General features: G+C 36.1%; 1 protein-coding gene across 1 annotated transcript in view; it reads right to left on the reverse strand.

The window, feature by feature from the left end:
* Window positions 1–24011, reverse strand: part of RIN2 (Ras and Rab interactor 2) — a 221019-nt gene that overhangs the window by 22998 nt on the left and 174010 nt on the right. The window contains exons 7-11 of the mRNA XM_051975855.1: window positions 20200–20392; window positions 15502–15613; window positions 11661–11733; window positions 6112–6203; window positions 2195–3328 (exon numbers count right to left, since the gene is read on the reverse strand). Of these exons, the coding sequence (XP_051831815.1) occupies window positions 2195–3328; window positions 6112–6203; window positions 11661–11733; window positions 15502–15613; window positions 20200–20392 (1604 nt within the window). The remainder of the gene's footprint in view (window positions 1–2194; window positions 3329–6111; window positions 6204–11660; window positions 11734–15501; window positions 15614–20199; window positions 20393–24011) is intronic.

The following is a 24011-nucleotide window of genomic DNA, read 5'->3' on the forward strand; positions in this document are numbered from 1 at the left end:
TAGACTGCTATTATTATCCCCATTTTATAGAAGGAAGACATTATAGCTGTTCAGTGTCAGGTCACAGAGCTCTTTTTTCCCAGTCTGGTATTCATTCCATTAGAAGTAATATATGGAAGGGAGTTGAAATATTAACTTGTTGATATTTGGATATTATAGCAAAACAAAAAACAACTTCCTCCCACCGTTCCCCCCCACCCTCAACAATAATAACTTTGCTAACATTAGCAGGCACCTGTTTTTAATATATTTTGAGCCCGGGAATTCTTTGGATGATTTGCAAGGTAAAACTATCTGAAACTCCACTTGGGACATTCTCTATACACTTGGTAAGTGGTCCAGTTAACATGCTAGTTGACAGTATTAATAATAAGGTCCTATACCTTAACAGCTCATGTATGTTTTGGGATTAATTAAATGTTTTGAGTTACAAATTTCTTTTCCCATTGTGCTCATCATGAAAAGGTTTATTGTGACTTGGTTTTTGTCTGCTCTTACTTTCTACCTTATTAAGTGCATCATTTTTACTGTGTCTTGGAAGCTAAGCAAGTTTAATTCTTGAAGCAGTAGGCATGTGAGCTGCCCGCTTTAATTAAGAAACAAACAAAAACCACCACCCCCACCAAATCGCATAGATTCCTGCTGAGTGCGTGCTCTATGATTAGACAAAGCTTTAATTTGGTCAGATTAGACAGAACTTTAGTGATGCTTCCCAGGAAATTCAAAGTAAGCTCTCTGTGTATCCAAAGAGAATCTAACACTATAATCCTAGGTCTTAAATTAAAGACATGGTTGTTTCTAAGATAAAGGTCTAAGACAAATTCACACACCAACTTGGTAAGCAAGTAACATTTTGAGTTTCTGCATTTGACAGAAATGCCTCCTGAGGTGACAGCTTTAGTTGGTGTTCCCAACAGAAGCAAGGAAGTTAAGCACAAGTCAGAAGATCAGGCCCGAGCCTTGGTTTCTTTGTAAGGATTTTCTGTGTAGGATGACTGAATCAGTTGGCCACATAACTCTCTGCTTAGATCAGCCACAAGCTCTTGCTGTTTGCACACCGCTGCAAAGCAAACTTCATGTTTCCTTAAACTGCCTCTCCATATAAATTAAACTCAGGAGCCAGGTTATCCCTGAGAGGGAAGCTCTGGAGGTATGCAGAAAGAGGATGCTAGTCTAGGTATTGTCCTGCCTTTTCCTTGAATTCTTTCTAAAGAGTCAAAGCAAATCTTTTTTAGCAACTCACACTTCAGCTTTAACCACACCCTGACAAAGAACAAAACAAATCAAGATCCTAATTCAGCCAAACCACAAAGAAGAAAATCCACAATAACAGTGCTTTAATTTCTTTTGCAGGGAAATCAAGAAACTTTTATGTCAATAAACAGAACTGGAGAAAAGATCTTGTATGCTACACGATTGTTTACTACTTCTTGGGGGAAAAAAACTCATCTTACTGAAGGAAAGGAAGAATTTTACTTTTATGAAATGTCTAGTAATATTTGGGAATCCTTTCCTGTTGCTGTCCAACAAATGCATTCCATGAAATTAGCATATTTTGCTCAGCTTTCTTAAAAAAAAAAATTAAATGCCACTGCTTGATTGTGGGGGAAAAATAAGGCAGTCTGCCAATTTATCGGTCACCTTTGAATACCTTGGCTAAAGTTGCTAACAGCAATTTAGCTTTGGAATGAGCTTACAAGGAAAGAATGTCTCCTTCAGAGATATTTACCCTTTACATGAGACTTATAAAACATGGCACTTGCATAGTCGAGGCACAAAAAGGCAGGAAAAAAGATTGCTTGCTTATTTTTGTACTTAAATTATGCCTATTTTTCTTTTTTTTTGGGGGGGAGGGAGGGTTATATACTCCCCCTCCAAAGGAAGAGAATCCAAAGAGGTACTTCAAGAAAACAATGAATAGGAAGGCAAATGCAATTACTCAGATCTCAAAATAGATCTTGCTCTAAGGACAGAATATTATTTGATAGTATTTACCAAATGCACCAGGAGTCTTACTTTACCTTATTTCCAAACCTTCCATTTATTAACTAAGTTAGGCAACTTTAATTTTTAATAATTGTTTGTGATTCTGATTTTCCCTGGAAAGGATAACTTAGCTAAATAAAATATCCCATGGGGTGAAAGTCTAGTAACATAAAATACAATTTAAAAACAAAAGACAGTAAATTCTTACCTATTTGATCTTCTGGAATCAGGGATTCAATTGGAGGATCCAGTTCTGAACTCTGGGACAAATAGTTCTTTACTTGAGTCATGAATTGTCGGATGGTTTGTAGCATGTCTGTGCTGGAAACATGGCATTCCTTGTTTTCCTGCAGAAAGCTTACATAGTCCTGTACAAGGCACCCAAAATAAGTGCGCTTGTCCCGGGAAAGTTCAGCAATTTTCTTGATCATACGCTTCTCAGGAGTCATAAAGGAGCTGAAAACCCCACTCACTTTTCGTAGTTGAGATTTGACAATTTTGGGGAGGACAAAGGAACTGCTCCTCTTCTTTTTGGATTTGATGGGGGGGGCCATGCTTTCTTGGTCACTCTCTCCTTCATAGTCTTCCAGGCTGCTGTTGGTGTCCCCTTCGTAGCCGAACAGCGGCATGTTCCGGTCAAGCTCTAGTGAGTCGGATGAGGAAGTCGAAATGCTCATGTCGCTCAGTCTCTGCCTGCCTCCATTCCACTGGAGTTGTGAGTCAGAGCTTGTAGGCAGAGTCTTTTTGCAGCTTGCTAGATTCTGATCAGGCGGGGCATCACCTGGGCTGCCAGCAGTTCCCGATGTAGGCTCTTGGCTAAGGCAAGGTCGAATGACTGTCAAGGTCTTTGCATTAGGACCTTCTCCTTCCACAGAAGAAGCCTGTTTCTTCAGCCGAGGTGGAGGGATAGGGGTCGGTTTCTTTCCCAGTAAATCTACGTTCCCATGTTTGTTATGGTTGACTGTTTCTGGCATACTCGCCTGAGTTTCGGTCCTGGACAGCTGAGGGCTTGTGGGGAGGCTATTAATAGATGGTGGTGGGGGTCTGGGTGGAGGAGAACGCGGACTCTCAGTGCCATTCACTTCTGGAGTTCTTGTACTCTGCCTTTTCAGGCTTCCACTGAGGTCCTGGCTGTGCACTTTTAAGAAAAGAGGATTAATAAAACACAGGGCCCCATTGGTCTGGCTGCACTCCAACTCCGAAGGCCTTCTGGTTCGTATAGAATGCACTCCATTTATAAGGCAAAGCTGACGCGAAGCTCGACAAACACCGTCTGAGGGGAGAGGCCTATGAGGAGGTGGAGGATTTAGGGGTTTGTTGTCAGCCGGAGAGTTCCAAAAATCTGAAAGTCATTATTGGTTAACACAAGAATGTAAATATGGTGGTTCTTTTGCAAATTAAAAAAAAAAAAGGCACTGTGAAGCACATCAAGCATCTTGAAAGCATGGGGCTTTTTCATTTGGGAATTGTTTTTTGTTTTTTTTTTAAACTACATTTCTTACTGGAATTCAGAAGACTGCCAAAAAGCAGCTGCAGGCTCACGTTGGAGCTGCAGGGTAGAGCTTTGCACCTATAAAGATTTAAATGTTCTGGGCCAACACAAATTATCAACATGACTTTTACTGAGATAGGCAAACTTGAAAAACATAGAAGAATGATGCTGTTACGAGTTCAGGCTTGAAATGGACCAGAAACTCTAAAATGGAATAACCCACAAAGAAACAGCACCCTTCTTTAACAGCTCTTTCTGCTGTGTCCCCAGGCAGATGCAGCTCTCAGCCAAAAGATCATGTCCTCACAGTTCTCCTTTAAGTAAACAGGACAGGCAGCTGTGTCTGAGTGATTGTTACACAATTAGTTTGAGGTTTGACATACTCAGCATTAAAACTCCAAAAGAGGAAAATAAAGAGTGGGTGTATATGTATTTATACACACACACACACACACACACACACACACACACACACACACACACATATTTATACATACACATGCGTATGCATGTATGTTCATAAGTTTAATCAGGGGGAAAAGTGAAAATTTTAAATATAAATTTGGCCATTTATTTTTGTGGTCTGGTAAATGTCTTCCCCAAATTCTGTAGCCTTCTTGCCTTTGCTATCAGTATTTAACACTCTTCAGTTATCCAAGAGGCAAGAAAAATGGCTACTTATAGAATGTTCACTACCTGTACTGTCATGTACAATTAGTTCTATATGTTAAAGGAGAGGAGTGATGTAGATTAATAAGTGTTCAATGTGGATTTTCAATAAGATTATTATTTATTTATCTTAATAAATTAATAAAATTTTATTTAAAATAAGATAATTATTAATAAGATTAAATCCTCCTATGCTTTACTAGGCTGTCATTATAACAGATTTATATATCCTGAGCACAAATTTAAGAGTTTGTGAGTGGGCAGATGCTCCATGTTGGCTCATAATGAGAAGTCAGAAAAAGACCAGAAGCTGAAAAAATTCTGTATATAGCATACCAAGAGTTTTATGTATGTCAGTCTTTATTAGTGTTGACTATCAGATTACTAGTCACGTTTCTAAAGCAGTCTGTCTCTTTGACCAGTATCAAGTAAAGCTGAGTCCTACTCTATGATAAGCTCTCTATCAAGTACCATGGAAAGTACATATATAAAGGAAAGGAAAATACAATCTCTGTCTTCCAGGAGGAGTTTTCCATTTAGATAGGGAAATAAAAAATAAATATGCAAGGAAAATATTTAAGAACATTATAGATCAATTTCAAAATTGGTGGAATTAGCATGGACCAAGCAAAATATACATGGGAACACACTTCTTTAAGGTGGTAAGGATAAGTCTGCCAGGATCCTCTTTTTTAATCTTACCACTCAACTCTACAAAATATTCAGTAACTTGTTTAAAGAAATCTAAATTTTAGGACAACAAATATCTGTGGCTACCTTCAGACTGTTCAGTGAATTATGCATATTGTATATGCTACATTCTGATACCACAAATGGCATCCACTTCAAGACATAGTTTTTAGAATAAAAGGGGGAGAAAAAAGTCCAGGGAGAAAGTATGCTCGTTTAATCTGCCAGGTCAGGTATCAAATCTTTTTTTATGTCCTAGAAACCTTGATTTGCAAATTGTTGACATAGCCAAAGATGAAAATCTAAAACATTATAAAGTTAGTCTTTTCTCCATTCATAGAAACTAGGTATTTCACATTCCACCAACTAACCCCCCAAAATAATGGCGCAAAGAGACTTCATTAAGAACCAGAGATAAGCAATTTTTAGAGAAGAGCCATTCAAGGTAGGTCTAAGTAACATGAAGGAGTGAGAGTTGGTGTCAGGAGTTGGGGAAGATAAAAAAAGGACAAGGCAAAGGGAAAAGGAAGGGAAGGAACAAATGACACACGCCAGCAAAACATGATGACTTTTTTGTATAATGGGCAAGATCTGGAACACCATGATACCAAGCTGTACCATAGGAGGGGAAGTAGGACAGATGTTACTATATAAACATATTCTGGCATTTTTCTCATAGTGCAGACAAATGTTTTCAGAGCTTTGTGCTTCACTAGAAATAAAAGAACTTGGATTAATGAATTAATGGGTTAGTGAAAATGGAGCCATTCCCTTTGGGGTCAAACCTTACACTTTTCCTTAGAAGGCACTATTGAAAAGGAAAGAAACATGAAATATACAGAAAACTGCATATAGAGAGAGGCCAAAATCAGCTTAGAGAATTGAATCTATACAAATATACACATAGGCTGGTAACTTTTACCTTCTCATCTTTGCCAAAGTTTGCCAGAGTAGCTAATAAGCAGTCAAACTACATGTGACCTTTTATCTTAATTTCTTATTTTTAAGATGAAAGGTAAAAATTGGCCACAAGGTGGGTGACAGGATTAAGAATAAAGGAGAAGGTAGGGGTTTCAGATATGTGTGTGTATGCCATTATTTCCCCTACATGAGCACAATGAGATTCATTCATTGTATTCTTAACCACAACTCCTGGAATAGAGTAATTGCTTGATCAGCCATGCAACCTACAACAGCCCAGAGATGATGACTTTCATCCATTATTTTATGTAACAACATGATGTCCCAAAATTTGAGGAATAAAGCATACTTACTCAATCCCAACTGGGCCAAGTCTTCCAGTTCAGCCTCTGTCTTTGCTGTTGAAATGGCATGAGGCAGTTTCAGAGTGAATGGAAGGACATCCCTTTATTTTTAAAAGATGGAAAAATATTTGTAATTCTATTTGTCATTTTTTTAAATAAATTTCTAGGGAAGCAAAGCTCACAATTCTATGGAGTTTCCTTTTTCTCGTTATAGCTAATTATTGATGGCAGTGGATCTTACCGCTTCCTTTCACTCACTGTCCCTGTAGCCACATTCAGTAGAGGAGAATCATCTATAGTTTCATTATCCTCTGTAGGATTATTCCCACTACTGAAGACTCTGGAGAAAAGCAATACTGCTAGTTCAAAAGTAAATCAACTGACTAACTGTTGAATATTTATGTATAAATTATGTACATGAAATACTTTATGCTCTTTTGCTGTGTGGAATTTGTCCCCGGGGGCAGAGGCATTCAGCTCTCTGGCAGAATCCCCTTGCCCCCAACACTCCCCTTGCCCTGTCTTGTAGAGTAGACACTGCCTTGAACGTAGCTAGTTGTTGCTAAGTATTTATTGATCTGAAACAAAACAACGACAAGAAGCCAGTACTTCCCCCTTCCACATATCTCATTTAAAATATGAAAACACAGAAGGCAAAAAAAAGTTTTGGAGACAGGTTGATACAAGTCTCAATCTCAACACAGAATCAGAACTGCTTTAGAGCAAGTAGCCTCTAGTCTAGTGCCTTCATTTTACAGATGAGGAAACAGGGAGCCCCCATGGGGTTAAGTGACTTGTCCAGGATCACACAGCTAATCATCAGTCAGGCATCCAGCCTTGCTCTTCTCCCCCCAGGCCTAGTTCTTCTCATGCTGCTCTATCCAACTGCCCATCTAATCAATGATTGTTGCACAATACTGATCTTTAGGACTAGTGTATAATATACATTACAGACTTACAGTCATAATAATTTGCAAGAAGACATGTCCTGACATAGTAGTGGATTTGTAGCTTAAAAGTTACCCTTTCCAGCCCTGTGAGACGATGCTTTAAATCTGACTCAGAAACAAGTGAATGTCTGTTACACAAAGATGCTTTCTTTCTCGGTCATCCCAGAAGCCAAGGCACTGCTCCCAAATGCACACCTCCACCACCACCATCACAGCTACAAGCCTGTATCTATTTTGTCATTGCTTGGTTTGTATGTGTTTTATGCACACGTCTCTTAGGAGAGAATGTAAAAGCTGGGAATCATTTCATTTCTGTCTTTCTGTCCCTAATAGGTGCTTGATAAAGGAAGTATTGACTGATAGAAATAACAAATGGGCTAGAATGATCAGGAATTTTTTTTTTTTTTTTCCTGAAGCAACTGGGGTCAAATGAAGTATTAAGCCAGGAAGCCAGGAAGTGTTAAGTGTCTGAGGTCAGATTTTAACTTTGGTCCTCCTAACTTCAAGGCTGGTGTTCTATCCACTCTGCCATATAGCTGCCTCTGGGAATTCTTTTTCAAATAATCCTGTTGCTCTTTTATTAGGGAAGCTAGTTGGTAAAACAGTGCAGAGCTTGGGAGTAAGGAAGGCCCGAGTTTGAATTCTGGTTATGTGATCCTGGACAAGCCAATTACACACTCTGTTACTCAGTTTCCTTATCTGTAAAAATAGTGATAATAATAGCACCTACCTTCTTAAGAGGACAAAACAAGATAACAATGTAAATGTAAGCTCAGTTTCATAAAAATGTTAAATGCTGGCAATAGGGGAAGGGAGATTTTCTCTATATTGGACAAGTATGAAGTTCAAAATCAACTCTTCATGCATTCCTACAATACTCTAACTGTGCTAACATGTCCAGAGCAAAGGCTAATTGAAATCACCACAAGTATCTTTCTCAGAGGAGAAAAACCTGAACCTTCTCCAGCAAATGCATTTATGGTTTTAAGGTAGGACTGAAATTTCCCTTTATAAAAATATTGTAACCCCACTGCTTCTTATTCATAGTCAAGGCAAGCTAGGGTTTTAAGGAGTGCCTGATTAGGCAATCACAATAGCCTGAGGCACTTGGCAACTCTGACCCTAGATGCTTTTAACAATGAAAAACAAATTAGTAAAATGTCAAGTAAAAAGATAAATATAATCAAAGTTAATATTTCCATATAGAGACCAAATGACTAAGCCAAAAGGGACTCTTAGAGATCATCTGTTCTAATCCTCTTAATTAATGGAAGGGACAGGATTCACCCAAATTGATAAAAGTCTAAGTCACAGAGCCTCTAATTCCAGAGTCAATATACTTCAATATTAAACAGAAACAATAACAAATAACCTCAGTGGGTTCTAGTTTTACAGCTGCTATTTGAGTGACTTTGATCAAGAGTCTTCCAGAACCAACATTCTAAGATTCAATTTTGCATTTCCAGTCTCACAAGGCTGTTGTATAAATGTGAGACAATCATAAAATCTGAGGAAACTTCTTTAGTAGGATACAGTGTCTAGGCCTTCAATCTATTCTAAGCCTTTATCTTTTATTCCTTTTAAAACAAAGGCTTTTAACTTTGAGTCAGTGAACTTGTTTGGGAAAAAATTATATATATATATATACACATACATATATATCGATAATTATATTTTGAAATAATTGGTTTCCTTTGTAATCCTATATATTTTATTTTTATCCATTTAAAAAAATTATTTGGAAAAAGGGATTTATAGATTTTACTAGACTGTCAAAGGTTAAGAGGCCCTGTTTTAAACAGAGAAGGGCTCCAATTTTTAACTTTTATAAGTACTATTTTTGCCCTCTAGACAAGTCTAGAACAAAAATGGTTCAATTCGATAGAGGTAACAATCACTTCTAATGATCTTTATGGAAATCCTAATTTTAAATATCAGCTTAGAAGATTTATTCAACGTAGAGTTTCTTTTTTTTTTTTTTTTAAGTTCTGATTAGCCCAGTTGTTTTTTTTTTTTAAATTATAACTTTTTATTGACAGAACAAATGCATGGGTAATTTTTTACATTATCCCTTGCTCTCATTTCTGTTCCGACTTTTCCCTTCCTTCCCTCCATCACCTCCCCTAGATGGCAGGCAGTATTATACATGTTAAATATGTTATGTGTGCAGAACCATACAGTTCTCTTGTTGCACAAGAAGATTTAGATTCAGAAAGTAAAAATAACCTGGGAAGAAAAACAAAAATGCAAGTAGTCCACATTGATTTCCCAGTGTTCCTTCTCTGGGTGTCAACATAGAGTTTCAAAAAATCATAAGGATATTTATTTTAAGTGTAATAACTTCTTTAATATGGAACATTATATGATATTATTCTAGTTTCACTTAATTTATGTCTTAACTGGAAACTATATCTCTTCTGGACTGAAACTTATTAATTAACCAACTAATTAATAAACCTTTATTAAGCATCTAATATGTGTGAGGGACTAGAGATAAAAAAAATTTGAATAATACCTGCCTTCAAGGAGATTACATTTTATCAAGGGAAAAATTTATAAACACATGTAAATAAGAGATAAAAATTTCTTTTGAGGGAGGACCAATGACAAGGTAGGATGGTATCATAAAAAGCAGTAGTTAGGAGGTGGCAACTGGACCTCTGAGTTTTTTTTTTAATTCATTTGTTTTTGACATAAGGTTTGATTGTCATTTTTTCTCCCTCCCTTTCCTCACTCCTCCCCAAGATGGCAATCCATCTGATATAGGTTATACATGTATATTTATATTAAACATAAATATTAGTCGTGTTATGAAAAGAACAAAAAGGGAAAACCACAAGAAAGAAAAAGCAACAACAAAAAGTGAAAATACTATGCCTTGACTTGCATTCATACTCCATAGTTCTTTTTTCTTGGTGTAGATAGCATTTTCCATCATGAATCTGTTAAAATTGTCTTAGATCATTGTATTGCTGAGAAGACCAAAGTCTGTTAAAGTTCATCAGCACAAAGTTGCTATGTACAATATTCTTTTGGTTTTGCTCATTTTCCTCAGCATCAATTCATGTAAATCTTTCCAGGTTTTTTTGACATCTGAACTGAACATACAAGGTTGTTATGAAGATCAAATATATAGTGCTTAGCAGATTGCCTCGCACATAATAGGTGCAATATAAATGCTTCTTTCCTTTACCCTCCCTCAAAAAATAACTGGTATGAATAAAAAAAAAATTAAGGCTTTTAAAAATCCTGTTCATCTTTTAGAAGGGTATCAATGTTTGCCAGTATGCTTAATACTTATCACCATGCAATTTACTATGAAGCCCAATGACCTAAAAGTTAAGATAATTCTAAGACAGAATCAATTTATTTCCTTCTCTCTGTAATAATTTGGTCTAACAATGTTTGAAAGAAGAAAAAGCTGAGCTCAAAACTTGCCTTGGGACCCTCCTAAATGACCCCAGGCTAACATTGCACATTCTTTTTCCCTATCTCAATTTCCTTGTCTGTGAAATGGGAATACCAATAGAATCTATCTCATAAGGTTGTTGTGAGGATCAAATGGGATGAGGCGCTTTGTAAATCTTAAAGCACTACACAAATGAGAGTCATTATTTATTAGATGAGAAATTATCACTATTGAGAAATAAATTCTCTTCAACATGATCCCAATTAGTCACTATTCTAGTGTGAGGCAAATTGACCATAACTGAAATCCTCTTCTCTGGTAACCTTCATATAACTTCACTCTCAATACTTGCATGTTATTTTTCACTTTAGTCAAACAACAGAAAATAAAATCAAGGTGAGTTCTGCAACATGAAGAGGAGTGATATAAAATATCATGGATGAATTTACTGGGAAACATTTTGTTTTTGACAATCACTAAAGTGATACTGAAAACTGGGAATGCTGATAGGTTTGAAAAAAAGATACCTCCTTGTCACCAAAAAAGTACTCCTAAACTCTGGGTCTTAATTTTCTCACAACATGAGGCAATTGGGCTAGATATCTTTAAGGAACCTTCCAATTCTAAACACCTTGATCTATCAACTCAAGCTCTTAACTAGATGGTATTCCAAGTTAGATAATGGGTGATATAAGTAGTTCTAAAAGCTTTCTGGTTAAGAGAGAAGTATGAGAAAAAGAGAAGAAAATGAGCATCAAAATCTCCCTAAAGTACAGCCACAGAAGACCAAATGGCCCAATGACTTTCGTCTTTTAACTGTATTCAGAATAGGACCAAGGATTTTTAAACATCTTGATATCATTCATTCTACTCTTTTTTGGTTTTCCTGACTTTCGGTTTTTGTGGGTAAAATTAAAGAAGAATTAGAGTGATGGAAAGTCCCTTATGAAGGCACCATAATAACAGGAATTTATATTTTATGAAGCCAAGGGAGAGCAATTTAGTTTTTAGTTGGAAATAGGCAGACTTTGTTATTAGTCAGATTTATATTTAAAATGACTTCTACTAGCATTTAACATGTTTGAACAGCTGTTACCCTAACCTGTTTCATAACCAGGCAATGCTCAAGTAGTACATCTCACATGCATAGCAGTCTGACTGACATGGCTCATGACCATGAGGGAGAGGGAGAGCCTTACCTGCTTATGCAGTAGAAAGCAATGAGTCTGAATAAATCTGCAAAACTGATCCCAGAGCCTTCCAAGGAAAAAGCTGAAAAGAGAGAGGAAAAAATCAGATCAGTTCCCCAAAGTGTACCCTTAAAATGGAAAAGGCCCACACACAAAAGCCATCTAAACGTTGTACCCTGTAAGAAAGACCGCTTTTGCCATCAAACTACTGTTTAGTTAATCAAAACCAACTGTGGAGATTATGTATGTCAGCCAGGAACAGACCAAAGAAGTCTGGCCACATGAAGTTCCGGCCTTCCATTCCAAGCACATGTTCTAATACTTGGTAAACAGATTCAATTGCACAACTTTTTACTAACAAAACAAGACTGAGGTAGAGATGAGAAGATGGGATGGAAGGAGAAGCTGATCAAGGCTAGGAAAAATATGAGATAATGTACCAAACCCTTTTTTTTTTCTGAGCTGGCTAAGACTCATGGTATCTTGGCAGTGCTTCTCCCAGTCCATTTCGGGAGGACCAAAAATGCCCCAAGTTTTGGTAAAGGCCCATTTTAAAGCCCTTGGAACATCAAAAAAGCTTTGAAGAGGCAATTATCTGATGAACTCAGAGAGCATGACTCAGACACCTACATATTTAATGTGCCCTCAAAAGAGACACTTCCAAGTTACTGGAAAAGGCTTAAAATGTAACTGAATCTCCAAGGGATCATAGGATCATACAGTCTGGTCAAAGATTTATTTAAAGCTGGAAACAACCTTATTAGTTTAGCACCTTCATTTAACAGATGAGTTGAGAAAGCAGTAAGTGAGAGTTTAAGTCCTAGGAAATCACATTATCCAGATTATATATTGCAAAATAATTCATGACAACATTTCCTTTCCACAGAAAACATCTTTCATTTAAGCAATAGCAAAGAACCATTATGGAGATTGAGTCTTGGTGGGTAAAACTATTTGGACATAGGATTAGGAGGAGGTAGAAATAGCACAACTATTAGGGACAAATGCTTTCCTTGTGCAGATCCATTTGTCCATCTGAAAATTATCTTAGGTTCTTGTAGAGCAGTATGAGAGTTAGTGCCTAGGAACCCCCTCCCAACAAAATTCCCAATAACCATAAGAAATTTATATCATATCCCTTTATAAAGAATTATAAGAGCCTCTCCAAATTCTTTTGTTGCATTAAAAGTTTAAAAATATCAAATATTGCTTAAAATCAGTAGACTGTCAACTTGACTTGGAAATAAGTTTTGTGATGAAAATATTTTGGTTGTCATGGTGTTTGGGAGACAGCTCAAATCCTTCTCACTCTCGTTAACACCCACCATTCCTCAAAAGAGATATGTGGGAGACCAAGTTTCAAAGAATAAGCCAGTTTAGAAGGACTAAGGTTGAATGAATATGCAAATAAAATGCTTGCTCTTGAGGATCTGTCCACAGGGAGTCAGAGATATCCTGTCAGAGAAGAAGTGATACTTTATTACTGTTGGAGTTGTGGCCACATGGGTCATTGAGACTCCAACTAGTTCTCCCAGTGACTAGGAAATGGTACAAGTAAGTAATGTTTTCATCTCTAAAGGTGAAGCAAGTAAAAATGAGGAAGTTTGCATGTTGTGTCTTTGGCTTTCCTTTTCATTTAAATGCTCAGTGTTCATTCACCTGCTACCCGTTAAAGAAGATGGACTTCTAATAAATTAATCCATTAAGGTATTAATAATTTGACATTTTTTTGTGCCTGTAGGGATATTTACATTTTAAGAGAAGAACACAGAGGAGACAAGGACACTTTTGCCAAAGGGATCGATCACCTATGATTGAATTTAGGGGCACTTTAGGAGTCCCACGCAAACTGGAGGAACAAATAATTTGTGGGTATGAGACTTTCTAAAGTAAGGGTTCATTAACTTTTTTGGTACTCTCTGAAAACTTATGCACCCCCTTCTTAGAATAATATTTTTAAATGCATAAAATAAGGGTTACAAAATAAACTAATTATGTTGAAATAGTTATTAAACTATAAAAAGAGAAATGTTCATAGACCAAGGTTAAGAAACTCTATAAAGAAATTTCAAATCACAACACATGAAAGAGGTCCTAGTTATTCTAGATCTATGCTGCTTTTAGAATAGAATAGAAGTAAAAGAGAATTGGTCTTTGCTGGGGATGATTCTCTAGTTAACCTGATTAAACCCTTAGGGAATTATCATGGAGTCATACATTGCTGTTCCACTTTGAGCTAGTTAAGCCTACTTATGAAAAGTAAGGAATTATGGGATCTGTTGGCAACAGGATGGAATCTTAAAAAAGCAAAAAATTTAACATCTTCTGTAAAACTAAATTAATTTACAGTAAGAATAAAGAATTTTTTTCTTCTAAATTCATTTGGATGTTGGGAAGGATATCACAAATAGCAAGAACTGGCATTTCTTGATTACCTTATTTGGTGAATTTTAAACACTGACAATATTTTTCCTTTACCTTATGTTGGTCCAATATCATCATATTTGTTTAGCTGATACATCTGCTGAATCCATTATAAATAGTAAATGAGTCAATGTTATTTTTAAGTTTATACTCCTACTAATACTATATTTGACATATATAAATCATGCTGCTTCCCAGACAAAGTTAAATCTCATTTGGTCAAAAAAAGTCACAAATTCAGAATTTGAGTGCTCTAACCTTTACTATTTAATCTTAGAAAAATTACTTGACTTCACAAGCCAGATAATTGACAAAGATGGGAAAAGTAGACATTGAAATGTTGTGAAAAGAAAGCTACATTGAAGTAACTGGTGGAATATTAAATTGGTACGACTGTTGTAAAAAGCAATTTGGAATTAAAATTACAAAAATGTCAATTACTTTTTATACTTTTTATACAGTTTCCCCTGCTGGGGAAACACTCCAAAGTGATCAATGAGAAAAACAAAAATTATAATGACTAATTCTGGTTCCAAAGAAGATAGATGAAAGGCACCCTCTTCCACTCCTTTGCAGAGATGGAACTGCACAGGAGTAGGATAATGTATATAATATCAGAATTCTTAAAATAGTTGATTGCTGAATTTTTTCCCCCTCTTCCTCTTTTAAAAAAATTCTTTGTATAAAGAGATGGTTCTTTAGGGCGAGTAAAAACTATAAATATAGGGGGTAAAATGAGGTGATATAAAATCAAAATATAGCAAAACAAAAATATGCTTTAAGAAAAAAATATTTGCATTTCCTTAAAAGGGTAACGGTAAAGTTAAATAATGGGATAATTTAAACTTTAGAATCTGAGTTTCTAAAGCTCTGGTGAAAAGATGAGACTACACCAATAGGATAAATTTAGCATTAAGGAAAACTGTAAGACTAAAACTTGGGTTACTAACTTAATGTATGAGTTCAGTCTAGATTAATCTTCTCTGGTCTGCTAATCTATCTTGTCTTCCATTTCTGGTGTCTGGCAGGGCAATAGAACTATTTGTCCCTTCTTTATTTATATCTTTGGCTTTTGAGACTTCCCATACATGATAAGCAATAAGTACAAACCAAAAAAAATTGCAGTTTTTTCTGGTTTAAATAGCTTGAAAAGAACTTGGGAGAAAAAGAGTTAATTCCCCACCCAAACATCCAAGGATTGAATTCTACTTTTGATAAGTGTTATTCCAGCCCAAGAACATCAGTGCACTTCCTTTTCACCTTTGATAACAAAGAAGATAATACGTTAGATCTGGGAATATTTGATTACCCTCAGGTTTTATACTCTAGCCACAATTTACAACCTTTCCTAGAAATGTTAGAGAAGCCCCCAAAATGGTGATGGAATTCATATAACTGGTGACTAAAACATACACCAACTACTTACTATATATGCTTTCCTTTATTGCAAATTCCTTGAGATATGACCCAAATTCATTGGGCAGGCGAAGTGAGAGGACTTTCTTTTGCATTTTAGAAGATTTTCGGACCAGGAAGATCTAGTTGTGAGGGAAAAAAAAAAGTTTCATCACTTAAAACACTCATACTGTACGTGACTTGCTTCACTGTGTTTTTATGCTAGAGGCTAAATGCTCCTTAGTAATATATATGGATTATATTATGAGCTTTTGTGGTTACCTATTTCTAACTCATGATTTTATATTTGAATTCACACACAGTACCAGAATTCTTTTGCCACTAAAGAGGAAGCATATGAACTGGGCACCATTTAGTAAATGACTGCAGGTCCAGAGCTCTGTCTACTGTACCACCAAGATGTCTCTAGATAATAGTTAAATTACTAGATGGTAGTTAAATATCAGAACCTCTTCACAAAAACTCACTGAACTCCCCAGAAGCAATTCCCTCTGGACTATCCCTAAGGTATTGTTTTTTTGTTTGTTTGTTTTTTTTTTTGGTGAAAATTGCAAGAGATCTTATCTCCCCACTACCTCATCCCTGCCAAGCCAGCCTGGCAGATTATGTCCAAATTAAGGACAAGACACACTTGAGTCACAGTTTCATCCCTGTCAGTTATTGATGGACATACTTGTCCACTAATAGCCCTCCCTACCAAACGTCCCACATCTCTGCCAGCCAGAGCTGCAGGCAGGTTAGGCTTAGGTTATAATGAGATAACACGGAAAGCACTTTGCAAACCTGTACAAGAGTGCTACCTACTATGAAGGCAGCTATGCAGGAGATAGAGTGTTGGGCCTGGGACCAAAAAGGTCAGTTAAAATCCTACCTGAAACTTACTAGCCATGTAAACCTGGGTTTACCTTCTCTCAGATCTGTAACATCAGAGTAGCCATAGAACTTACCTCATCTGGTTGTTGGGAAGATCAAATGAGATGAAGTATGTAAAGGGTAAATCTTAAAATACTATATAAATGTGAGTAAATGTGTGGTAATGAAAGTAGTTTTCAGTCTTTAGTTCGATAAGCATTTTCTGTCCCCAGTCCTACTCTGAGCACTGGGGAGAGGAAAAATGGGCTTTTAGGGGAAAGGCTTCCTATACATTCTTCTGTGGAAGGAGAATACTGCTAGATTAATAATAATATTATCAACTCTCCTATAAACTAGAACCGTACGTCATCATGTCTGCCTTTCATCACTTTCCTCATCTTTGTGTCTGCATTTTAGAAATGCAGAATCTGATAATTATTTTCCTTTTCAAAAAATATCAGTGTTCCTGATGCATTGTTGGTGAGTTGTGAACGAATCCAACCATTCTGGAGAGCAATCTGAAATTATGCCCAAAAAGTTATCAAATTGTGCATACCCTTTGATCCAGCAGTGTTTCTATTGGGCTTATACCCCAAAGAGATACCAAAGAAGGGAAAGGAACCTGTATTGCCAAAATGTTTGTGGCAGTCCTGTTTGTAGTAGCTAGAAACTGGAAAATGAATGGATGCCCATCAATTGGAGAATGGTTGGGTAAATTGTGGTATATGAATGTCATGGAATATTATTGTTCTGTAAGAAATGACCAGCAGGATAAATACAGAGAGGTTTGGAGAGACTTACATGAACTGATGCTAAGTGAAATGAGCAGAACCAGGAGATCATTATACACTTCAACAACGATATTGTATGAGGATGTATTCTGATGGAAGTGGATTTCTTTGACAAAGAGACTTAACTCAGTTTCAGTTGATAAATGATGGACAGAAGCAGCTACACCCAAAGAAAGAACACTGGGAAATGAATGTGAACTATTTGCATTTTTGTTTTTCTTCCCGGGTTATTTTTACTTTCTGAATCCAATTCTCCCTGTGCAACAAGAGAACTGTTCAGTTCTGCAAACATATATTGTATCTAGGATATACTGCAACATATCTAACATATATAGGACTGCTTGCCATCTAGGAGAGGGGGTGGAGGGAGGGAGGGGAAAAATCGGAACAGAAACGAGTACAAGGGATAATGTTGTAAAAAAAATTACCCTGGCATGGATTCTGTCAATATAAAGTTATTATTAAACAAAATAAAATAAAATATTAAATAATAATAAATAAATAAATAAATAAAAAGAAAAAAGTATCAGTGTTCTACTTCTATATAAATATGAATTCTTTAGTCTGGAATTTCAAACCTTTCAAAAATAGACTCTCACCTCCTACTCTGCACAGGTGTCCCCTCCTACATAAAGTCTTTCATGATCTTTGACTTCCCATGTTGCTAATTTTCTTTGGCTCTTGAAATTATTTTTTAGTCTGACTTTTCTTGTATAGCAAGATAACTGTATAAAGATGTATACATATATTGTATTTAATATATACCTTAACATATTTAACATGTATGGGACTACCTGCCATCTAGGGGAAGAGGTAGAGGGAAGGAAGGGAAAAGTTGGAACAGAAGTTTTTGCAAGGGTCAATGTTGAAAAATTATCCATGCATATGTTTTGTCAATAAAAAGCTATATTAATAATAAAAAAAAGAAATTACTTTTTAGACCACTATATTGACCTATAAGCAAAAGAGTAAGATTTCTCCCAAACACAATATAAGATCTTGAGGATAAGGTTTGTCTCACTTTTGTCACTTGTCATAATACTTTGCATTGCTTATATATATTGAATTCAGTTATTTTCTCAAACATCTTTTCCCTCTCTATTATTCACTTCCTTTTGCTATGAAATATATCCCTTGGTCTTCTTCCATTCTCTGACTACGTCTGACACATATTTCCTCTGCCTTCATTTCAGTTCACATTGTGCCAATGGTGAGGCCATACCAAGGCCCATACTAAAGGTAGAAGAAACACGTCTGTCTGAAGAGCTGATAGAAGAGTGAGTTTGCCAGGGACAATCCCCACACAAGTCTCAGCAGGAATGCAAGAATCTTCCTTACCTGTTGTAGGTGAGGGAAAGGGAGGGCAATGCTGTTTGAAGGAAGGAGTTTGGCAACTCCATAAGCAAGTATAGACACAAAATTTTTGATAAGAAATTTAATATCCAAAATGTACAATATCATCCATTCCATAACATTTTTTTTTCTTCAAAGATTAACTAACTATGTTTTTGAACACAATTTGTGATAAATTAATGTAGCAGAACTTGACACTGCATCCTTTTATGGATCTCTAAATCATTCTCTGCAACACAAGTTCCTAAGAAGCATTTTCAGGATGGAGAAAAACAGAAAGGTTACAAAGTTCTAGCAGGGGCATAACTAGAAAAGTCTATAGTATCCCAGACTGGGAATGACATGTATTGCCAGTCTCATGCCAGATGGAAAATAGCAGAAGCAGCAATGGGAAAACTCAGAAGAAGGCTCTTTCTGAATTCTAAGTCATGAGGCACTCAGCCTCTGCACTAAAGAGAATAGGGAATGCTAAGTGAAATGAGCAGAACCAGGAGATCATTATATACCTCAACAACGATACTGTTTGAGGATGTATTCTGATGGAAGTGGATCTCTTCGATAAAGAGAGCTAATTCAGTTTCAATTGATCAAGGATGGACAGAAGCAGCTACACCCAAGGAAAAAAACACTGGGAAATGAATATAAAATGCTTGCATTTTTGTTTTTCTTCCCAGGTTATTTATACCTTCTGAATCCAATTCTCCCTGTGCACAAGAGAACTGTTCGGTTCTGCACACATATATCGTATCTAGGATATACTGTAACCTATTTAACATGTAAAGGACTGCTTGCCATCTGGGGGAGGAGGTGTAGGGAGGGAAGGGAAAAATCAGAACAGAAGTGAGTGCAAGGGATAGTACTGTAAAAAATTATCCTGGCATGGGTTCTGTCAATAAAAAGTTATTAAAAAAAAAAAAAGAGAATAGGGAAGAGTGTTCATTTACTAAGTGTCTACTATGCCAGGCACTACACTAACTTCTTTGCAAATTTAATCTCATTCAATCCCTGCAATAAACTAAGAAGTAGGTGTATTATCTCTACCTTACAATTGAGGAAATTGAGGCAGACAGAAGTTAAGTGACTTGTCCATGATCACACATCTAGTAAGTATTGGAGGCTGGATTTCCACGTTGGGGTTCCTGACTCCAGGCCCAGTACTCTATCCACTGGGCCATCTAGCTGCACGGCCCTTCAGCCTTCTCTTCTTCCCTCCCTACCTCAGCTTTGGAATTCTCATTCAAAGCCATGTCAGATACAGCACCCTAACTACACTGCTGGGTTCTCAGCCTTCTTACACAGTTCTAGATGTTTTCTCAGCTACTATTACCTTCCATTCTAAGGACAAGATTCACAGTTAACATTATAGCAAATTATAATCAAGTTATAACCTGATATTGGACCCTATAGTTAAAAAAAAAATTCTAAGAACTTTCAAGACAACAAATATTTATTGTGACAACTATATGCAAAGTTCAAGGCAGTGTAGTATTGTGAATAAAGTGCTGGATTTGGGAATCAAGAAGACTTTGATTCAAATTCTACTTCAGATACCCATTAGGGATATGATACCCTTAATGAGCCCGTGGCAACTCAGACCATGCTGAGAATTCCCATCTTGTGAAGGCATAGGACAAATGACACTGGCTCAACCCCTTTTGATCAACAACCTAGATAATTAAAAAAAATTCTTCTGCTGAAGTTTTCTTGCTTACCCCTGGAGGCTGGGACTGAAGTATTCCTGCTACCTCTTCATCACTTAAACTCAGTTGTAGCCAGATGGGATGAGTATGCAGAAGGCGATCCAATATGCTAAGTCTGTTGGAGAGGCTGTCATAGCCAGAATCCCGGGGGCAGCTTTTTAAATCGTTTTTCTCGCGGCAGACATTATCCATGTCTTTCACTATACTAAAGGGAAGAGAGAAGCAAATGTTTAAAGGACTGTGATATGATTTTTTTTTCAAATCAAAATTTTTCACTGCAATCTCAAAAAAACCCCCAGAATCTCAGAATAGGAAGAAACCTTGAAGGAAAGACTAGTTCAATTTGCTTCCAGTCTCTCTTCTCTTCAAAATATTTTTCACATGCTGTCAAATTATCTTTCTAATGTTAGTATTTATATAACATCTGGGCATCTAGGTGGCAAAGTAGATAGAATACCCATCCTTGATTTAGGAAGATCTGAATTCAAATTCAAACAACTTATTAGTTATTTAACTCTAAGAAAGTCACTTAATTCTGCTTGCCTCAGTTTTCTCATCTACAAAAATGAGCTGGAGAAAGAAATGGCAAACCACTTCAGTATCATTGCCAAGAAAATCCCAAATGAAGTCATTAAGAGTCAGACATGACTGGACCAAAAAATATAGGGCCTACTACTAAATGTCAGGTACTGTACTAAGCCCATTACAAATATCTCATTTGATCTCATCCTGACCCCAGAAGGTTGGTCCTATTATTATTCCCATTTTTAAAATGAAGAAACTGAGATAAACAGCAGCTAAGTGACTTACCCAGGGTCCTTACAACTAGAGAGTCTGATTCCAGACCCACTACTCCATCCATTGTAACACCTAGTCTCAAATCTTAAAGCTCTGTTTAAATGTGAGCTATTATTACATTAGCATCCTGTTGATTCTCTGAAGAATGTTGAGCAGGGAAGGCTACTTAATACTATTTAAACCCAGTAAAACCCTCATTTTAGGGAATCTAGGTGTAATTTTTTTAGGGGGGAAGGGAATTTTTGTAATCTCTAGGTCATAATCTCTAGGATTTTGCATGACTCATATGATCCCATGCTATCTTTGGTATATTTTAGAGGAAAAGAACAATTTTGCTGTTAACTCCATATGTAGTTGTATGAATATTATCCTGAAATAATGGAATCCTCCATTAATGAAACAAAAAATTATAGTTGATGTGAGGAAGGGAGAATATTGATGATCTTGTCAGACCTTCCATCTTAGTAGGTATAGGCTTATTGGAGAAACTGTCATATCTATAATATCTCCAGAAGAAGAATATGTCATCATTAAATTTGCTCCTCATACATTATTTTGCACTTGGCAAGCTGAACATGTATCTGTCTTAGAAGTGATTAATTCATGTCAGTATTTGTTGACATAGATGTTTTAAAGATGTAACTTTAGGCTTATATCAGTTAAATAAGCTGATTCTATAATTACATGTCATAGACCAATATGACTAGTCTAAATTAAAGGGTTAACTTAGCATTTGTAAAATTAAGACCTTTATGGTTATTCCTTTAAATGACCTCATTTTCCCAGCCCTAGATTTTATTTTTTATTATTGAAGCAGAATAAATAGCATCAATGGACTGATTAATATAATATTCATTACATACATAAAAAGAATAATTGTAGATGTGAATATGTTTAGAATTAATGCTATTAATAGCCAAGTATTTATAGCTTTAGATTTTTATCCAAATCATTTATATTTATAGTTTAAAAAAAAGGGGAGGGGGGGGAGGAGAGAGAGAAAAAGAAAAGAAGAAAAAGGAAGGAAGAATTGAAGAAAAAAGGAAAGCAAGCAAGAAAGAAAAAAGGAAAAAGAGAAAAGGGAAAAAAAAAAAAAAAAAAAAGGAAAGCAAGCAAGAAAGAAAAAAGGAAAGGGAAAGAAAGAAAAAGTAAGGAAAAAGAAAGAAAAAAAAAGAATACCTCCTTGAAAAAGTGAAAAATCACATGATGTTCCTTAGTACACCCTATGTACTTAGTACATTTTTAAGGGCAGTTATGTGGTGCAGTGGGTAGAGTGCTGGACCTAAAGTCAAGAAATCTCTCACCTTCCGGAGTTCAAATCTGACGTCAGACATTTATTGTGTGAATCTGAGCAAATCACTTAACTCCATTTGCCTCAGTTTCCTCATCTCTAAATGAGCTAGAGAAAGAAATGGCAAACCACTCCAGTGCCTTTGCCAAGAAAACCCTCAAAAGGAGTCATGAAGAGTCAGATATGACTGAAAATGAATAAACAATATCCACCACCACCTTAACATGAATGTAAGAATTCTGATATACCCACTTTTATATACAATACAAGTAGGCACTGATCGTGGATAAGATTGTTCTACTCAAACTCAAGAAAGTAAATTATACTGAATTCTTCAGAGCCTTTAGATTCACATGCCAGAGGTGACAGAGACCAAACATTGAACTTTTTGGCTTCTGTCCAAAATCTCTTATAGTTTCTTCAACAATTAAAACATAATTTACTAGACTTTCCTCTTTTCTTATAGTGTACCAAATCCATTAAAAGTACATGGTAGGCAGAGATTCCAAACATGGCTACCATGTGAGGACCCTCTGTCCACTGGATCCTCTGTCCAGTGCCCTTCTTATCTCTACCTTTGCCTATACTTTAACTTTGCTTATCTAATAATAAACCTCTTTTATCAATCTAAAAAAAAAAAAGTACATGGTGAGTGTTTTGTAGTCACAAACTCTGGGTTCAAATGTTTTTTCAGCTGATGCTTGTTACCGGTATGACCTTGGACAAATCACTTGATTCTGCTGGGCTTCATTTGCTTAATTGTAAAATGAGTGTTTAGATTTCATGACTTCTGAAATCCCTTCCAGTTCTAGATCCGACTTGTACTTATTTATAAAAGATAAATGAAGTTGGGTCTCACACCAAGAAATTCACATCAATTACATAAAAATTATTTTTCAGATTAAGAGGTAAGTTTAAAAAAAAACAGTTAGAAAGAGTTGAGATATTGTTTTGATCATTTTAAAGCCAAAAAAAGGTGAAACAGTGAAATTAGGGGCTAAAATGACTATGGCTCTTTCATAAGCTGCCAAATGTTGCATTTGGGGTTAGTTCCTTCTGCTTCCATTCCCACTCCTTCTGGGTGGAGTTGGGTACAGAGATATTACACCCTTTCATTTCTCAGATCTTGCATCTCTCATTTCCTCAGAAGTATTTTTCATATATGTTCTATAAGATAACTTCATCTAATTATTTGAGTTTATAGTGAATTTTACCAGTTGACAAAAAAATCACTGTAAGAGCCAAACAGAAAGTCTCACTGCATAGAATTTACTCCTTACTCACTTCAGTGGGATGCAGAGTCTAAGAACTGCTGTAATCTAGGAGTATGGCCAGCAATAATGATAGCTAATAATAATAATAATGATGATGATGATAGCTAGGCATTTATATGGTAAATTATTACCTAATTTTATTCTCATAATCACTTTGGGAGGGATATTATTATCCCTACTTTATAGATGAGGAAATTAAATTTATTCAGGATCAGATAGTCAGTAAATATCTGAGGCAGGATTTGAATCCCTGACAGTTTTTCCTGACTCCAGGTGTCCCATTCTATACTCTACATGGCAAACCAACAAGTTCAAGTTCAAATAATATTACAGTGTGGTTGGCAATATATATTTGGACACATATTCTAGCTTATGTTAGGAAGGTTGTCCATTCACAAATTTATTATAATAGAGAAATGCAAATCAAAGCAGTCCTGAAGTTTCATCTCATACTCTGAGTT

This window comes from Antechinus flavipes, chromosome 2 (genome assembly GCF_016432865.1).
Source record: "Antechinus flavipes isolate AdamAnt ecotype Samford, QLD, Australia chromosome 2, AdamAnt_v2, whole genome shotgun sequence".
NCBI classification, from domain to species: Eukaryota; Metazoa; Chordata; class Mammalia; order Dasyuromorphia; family Dasyuridae; genus Antechinus; species Antechinus flavipes.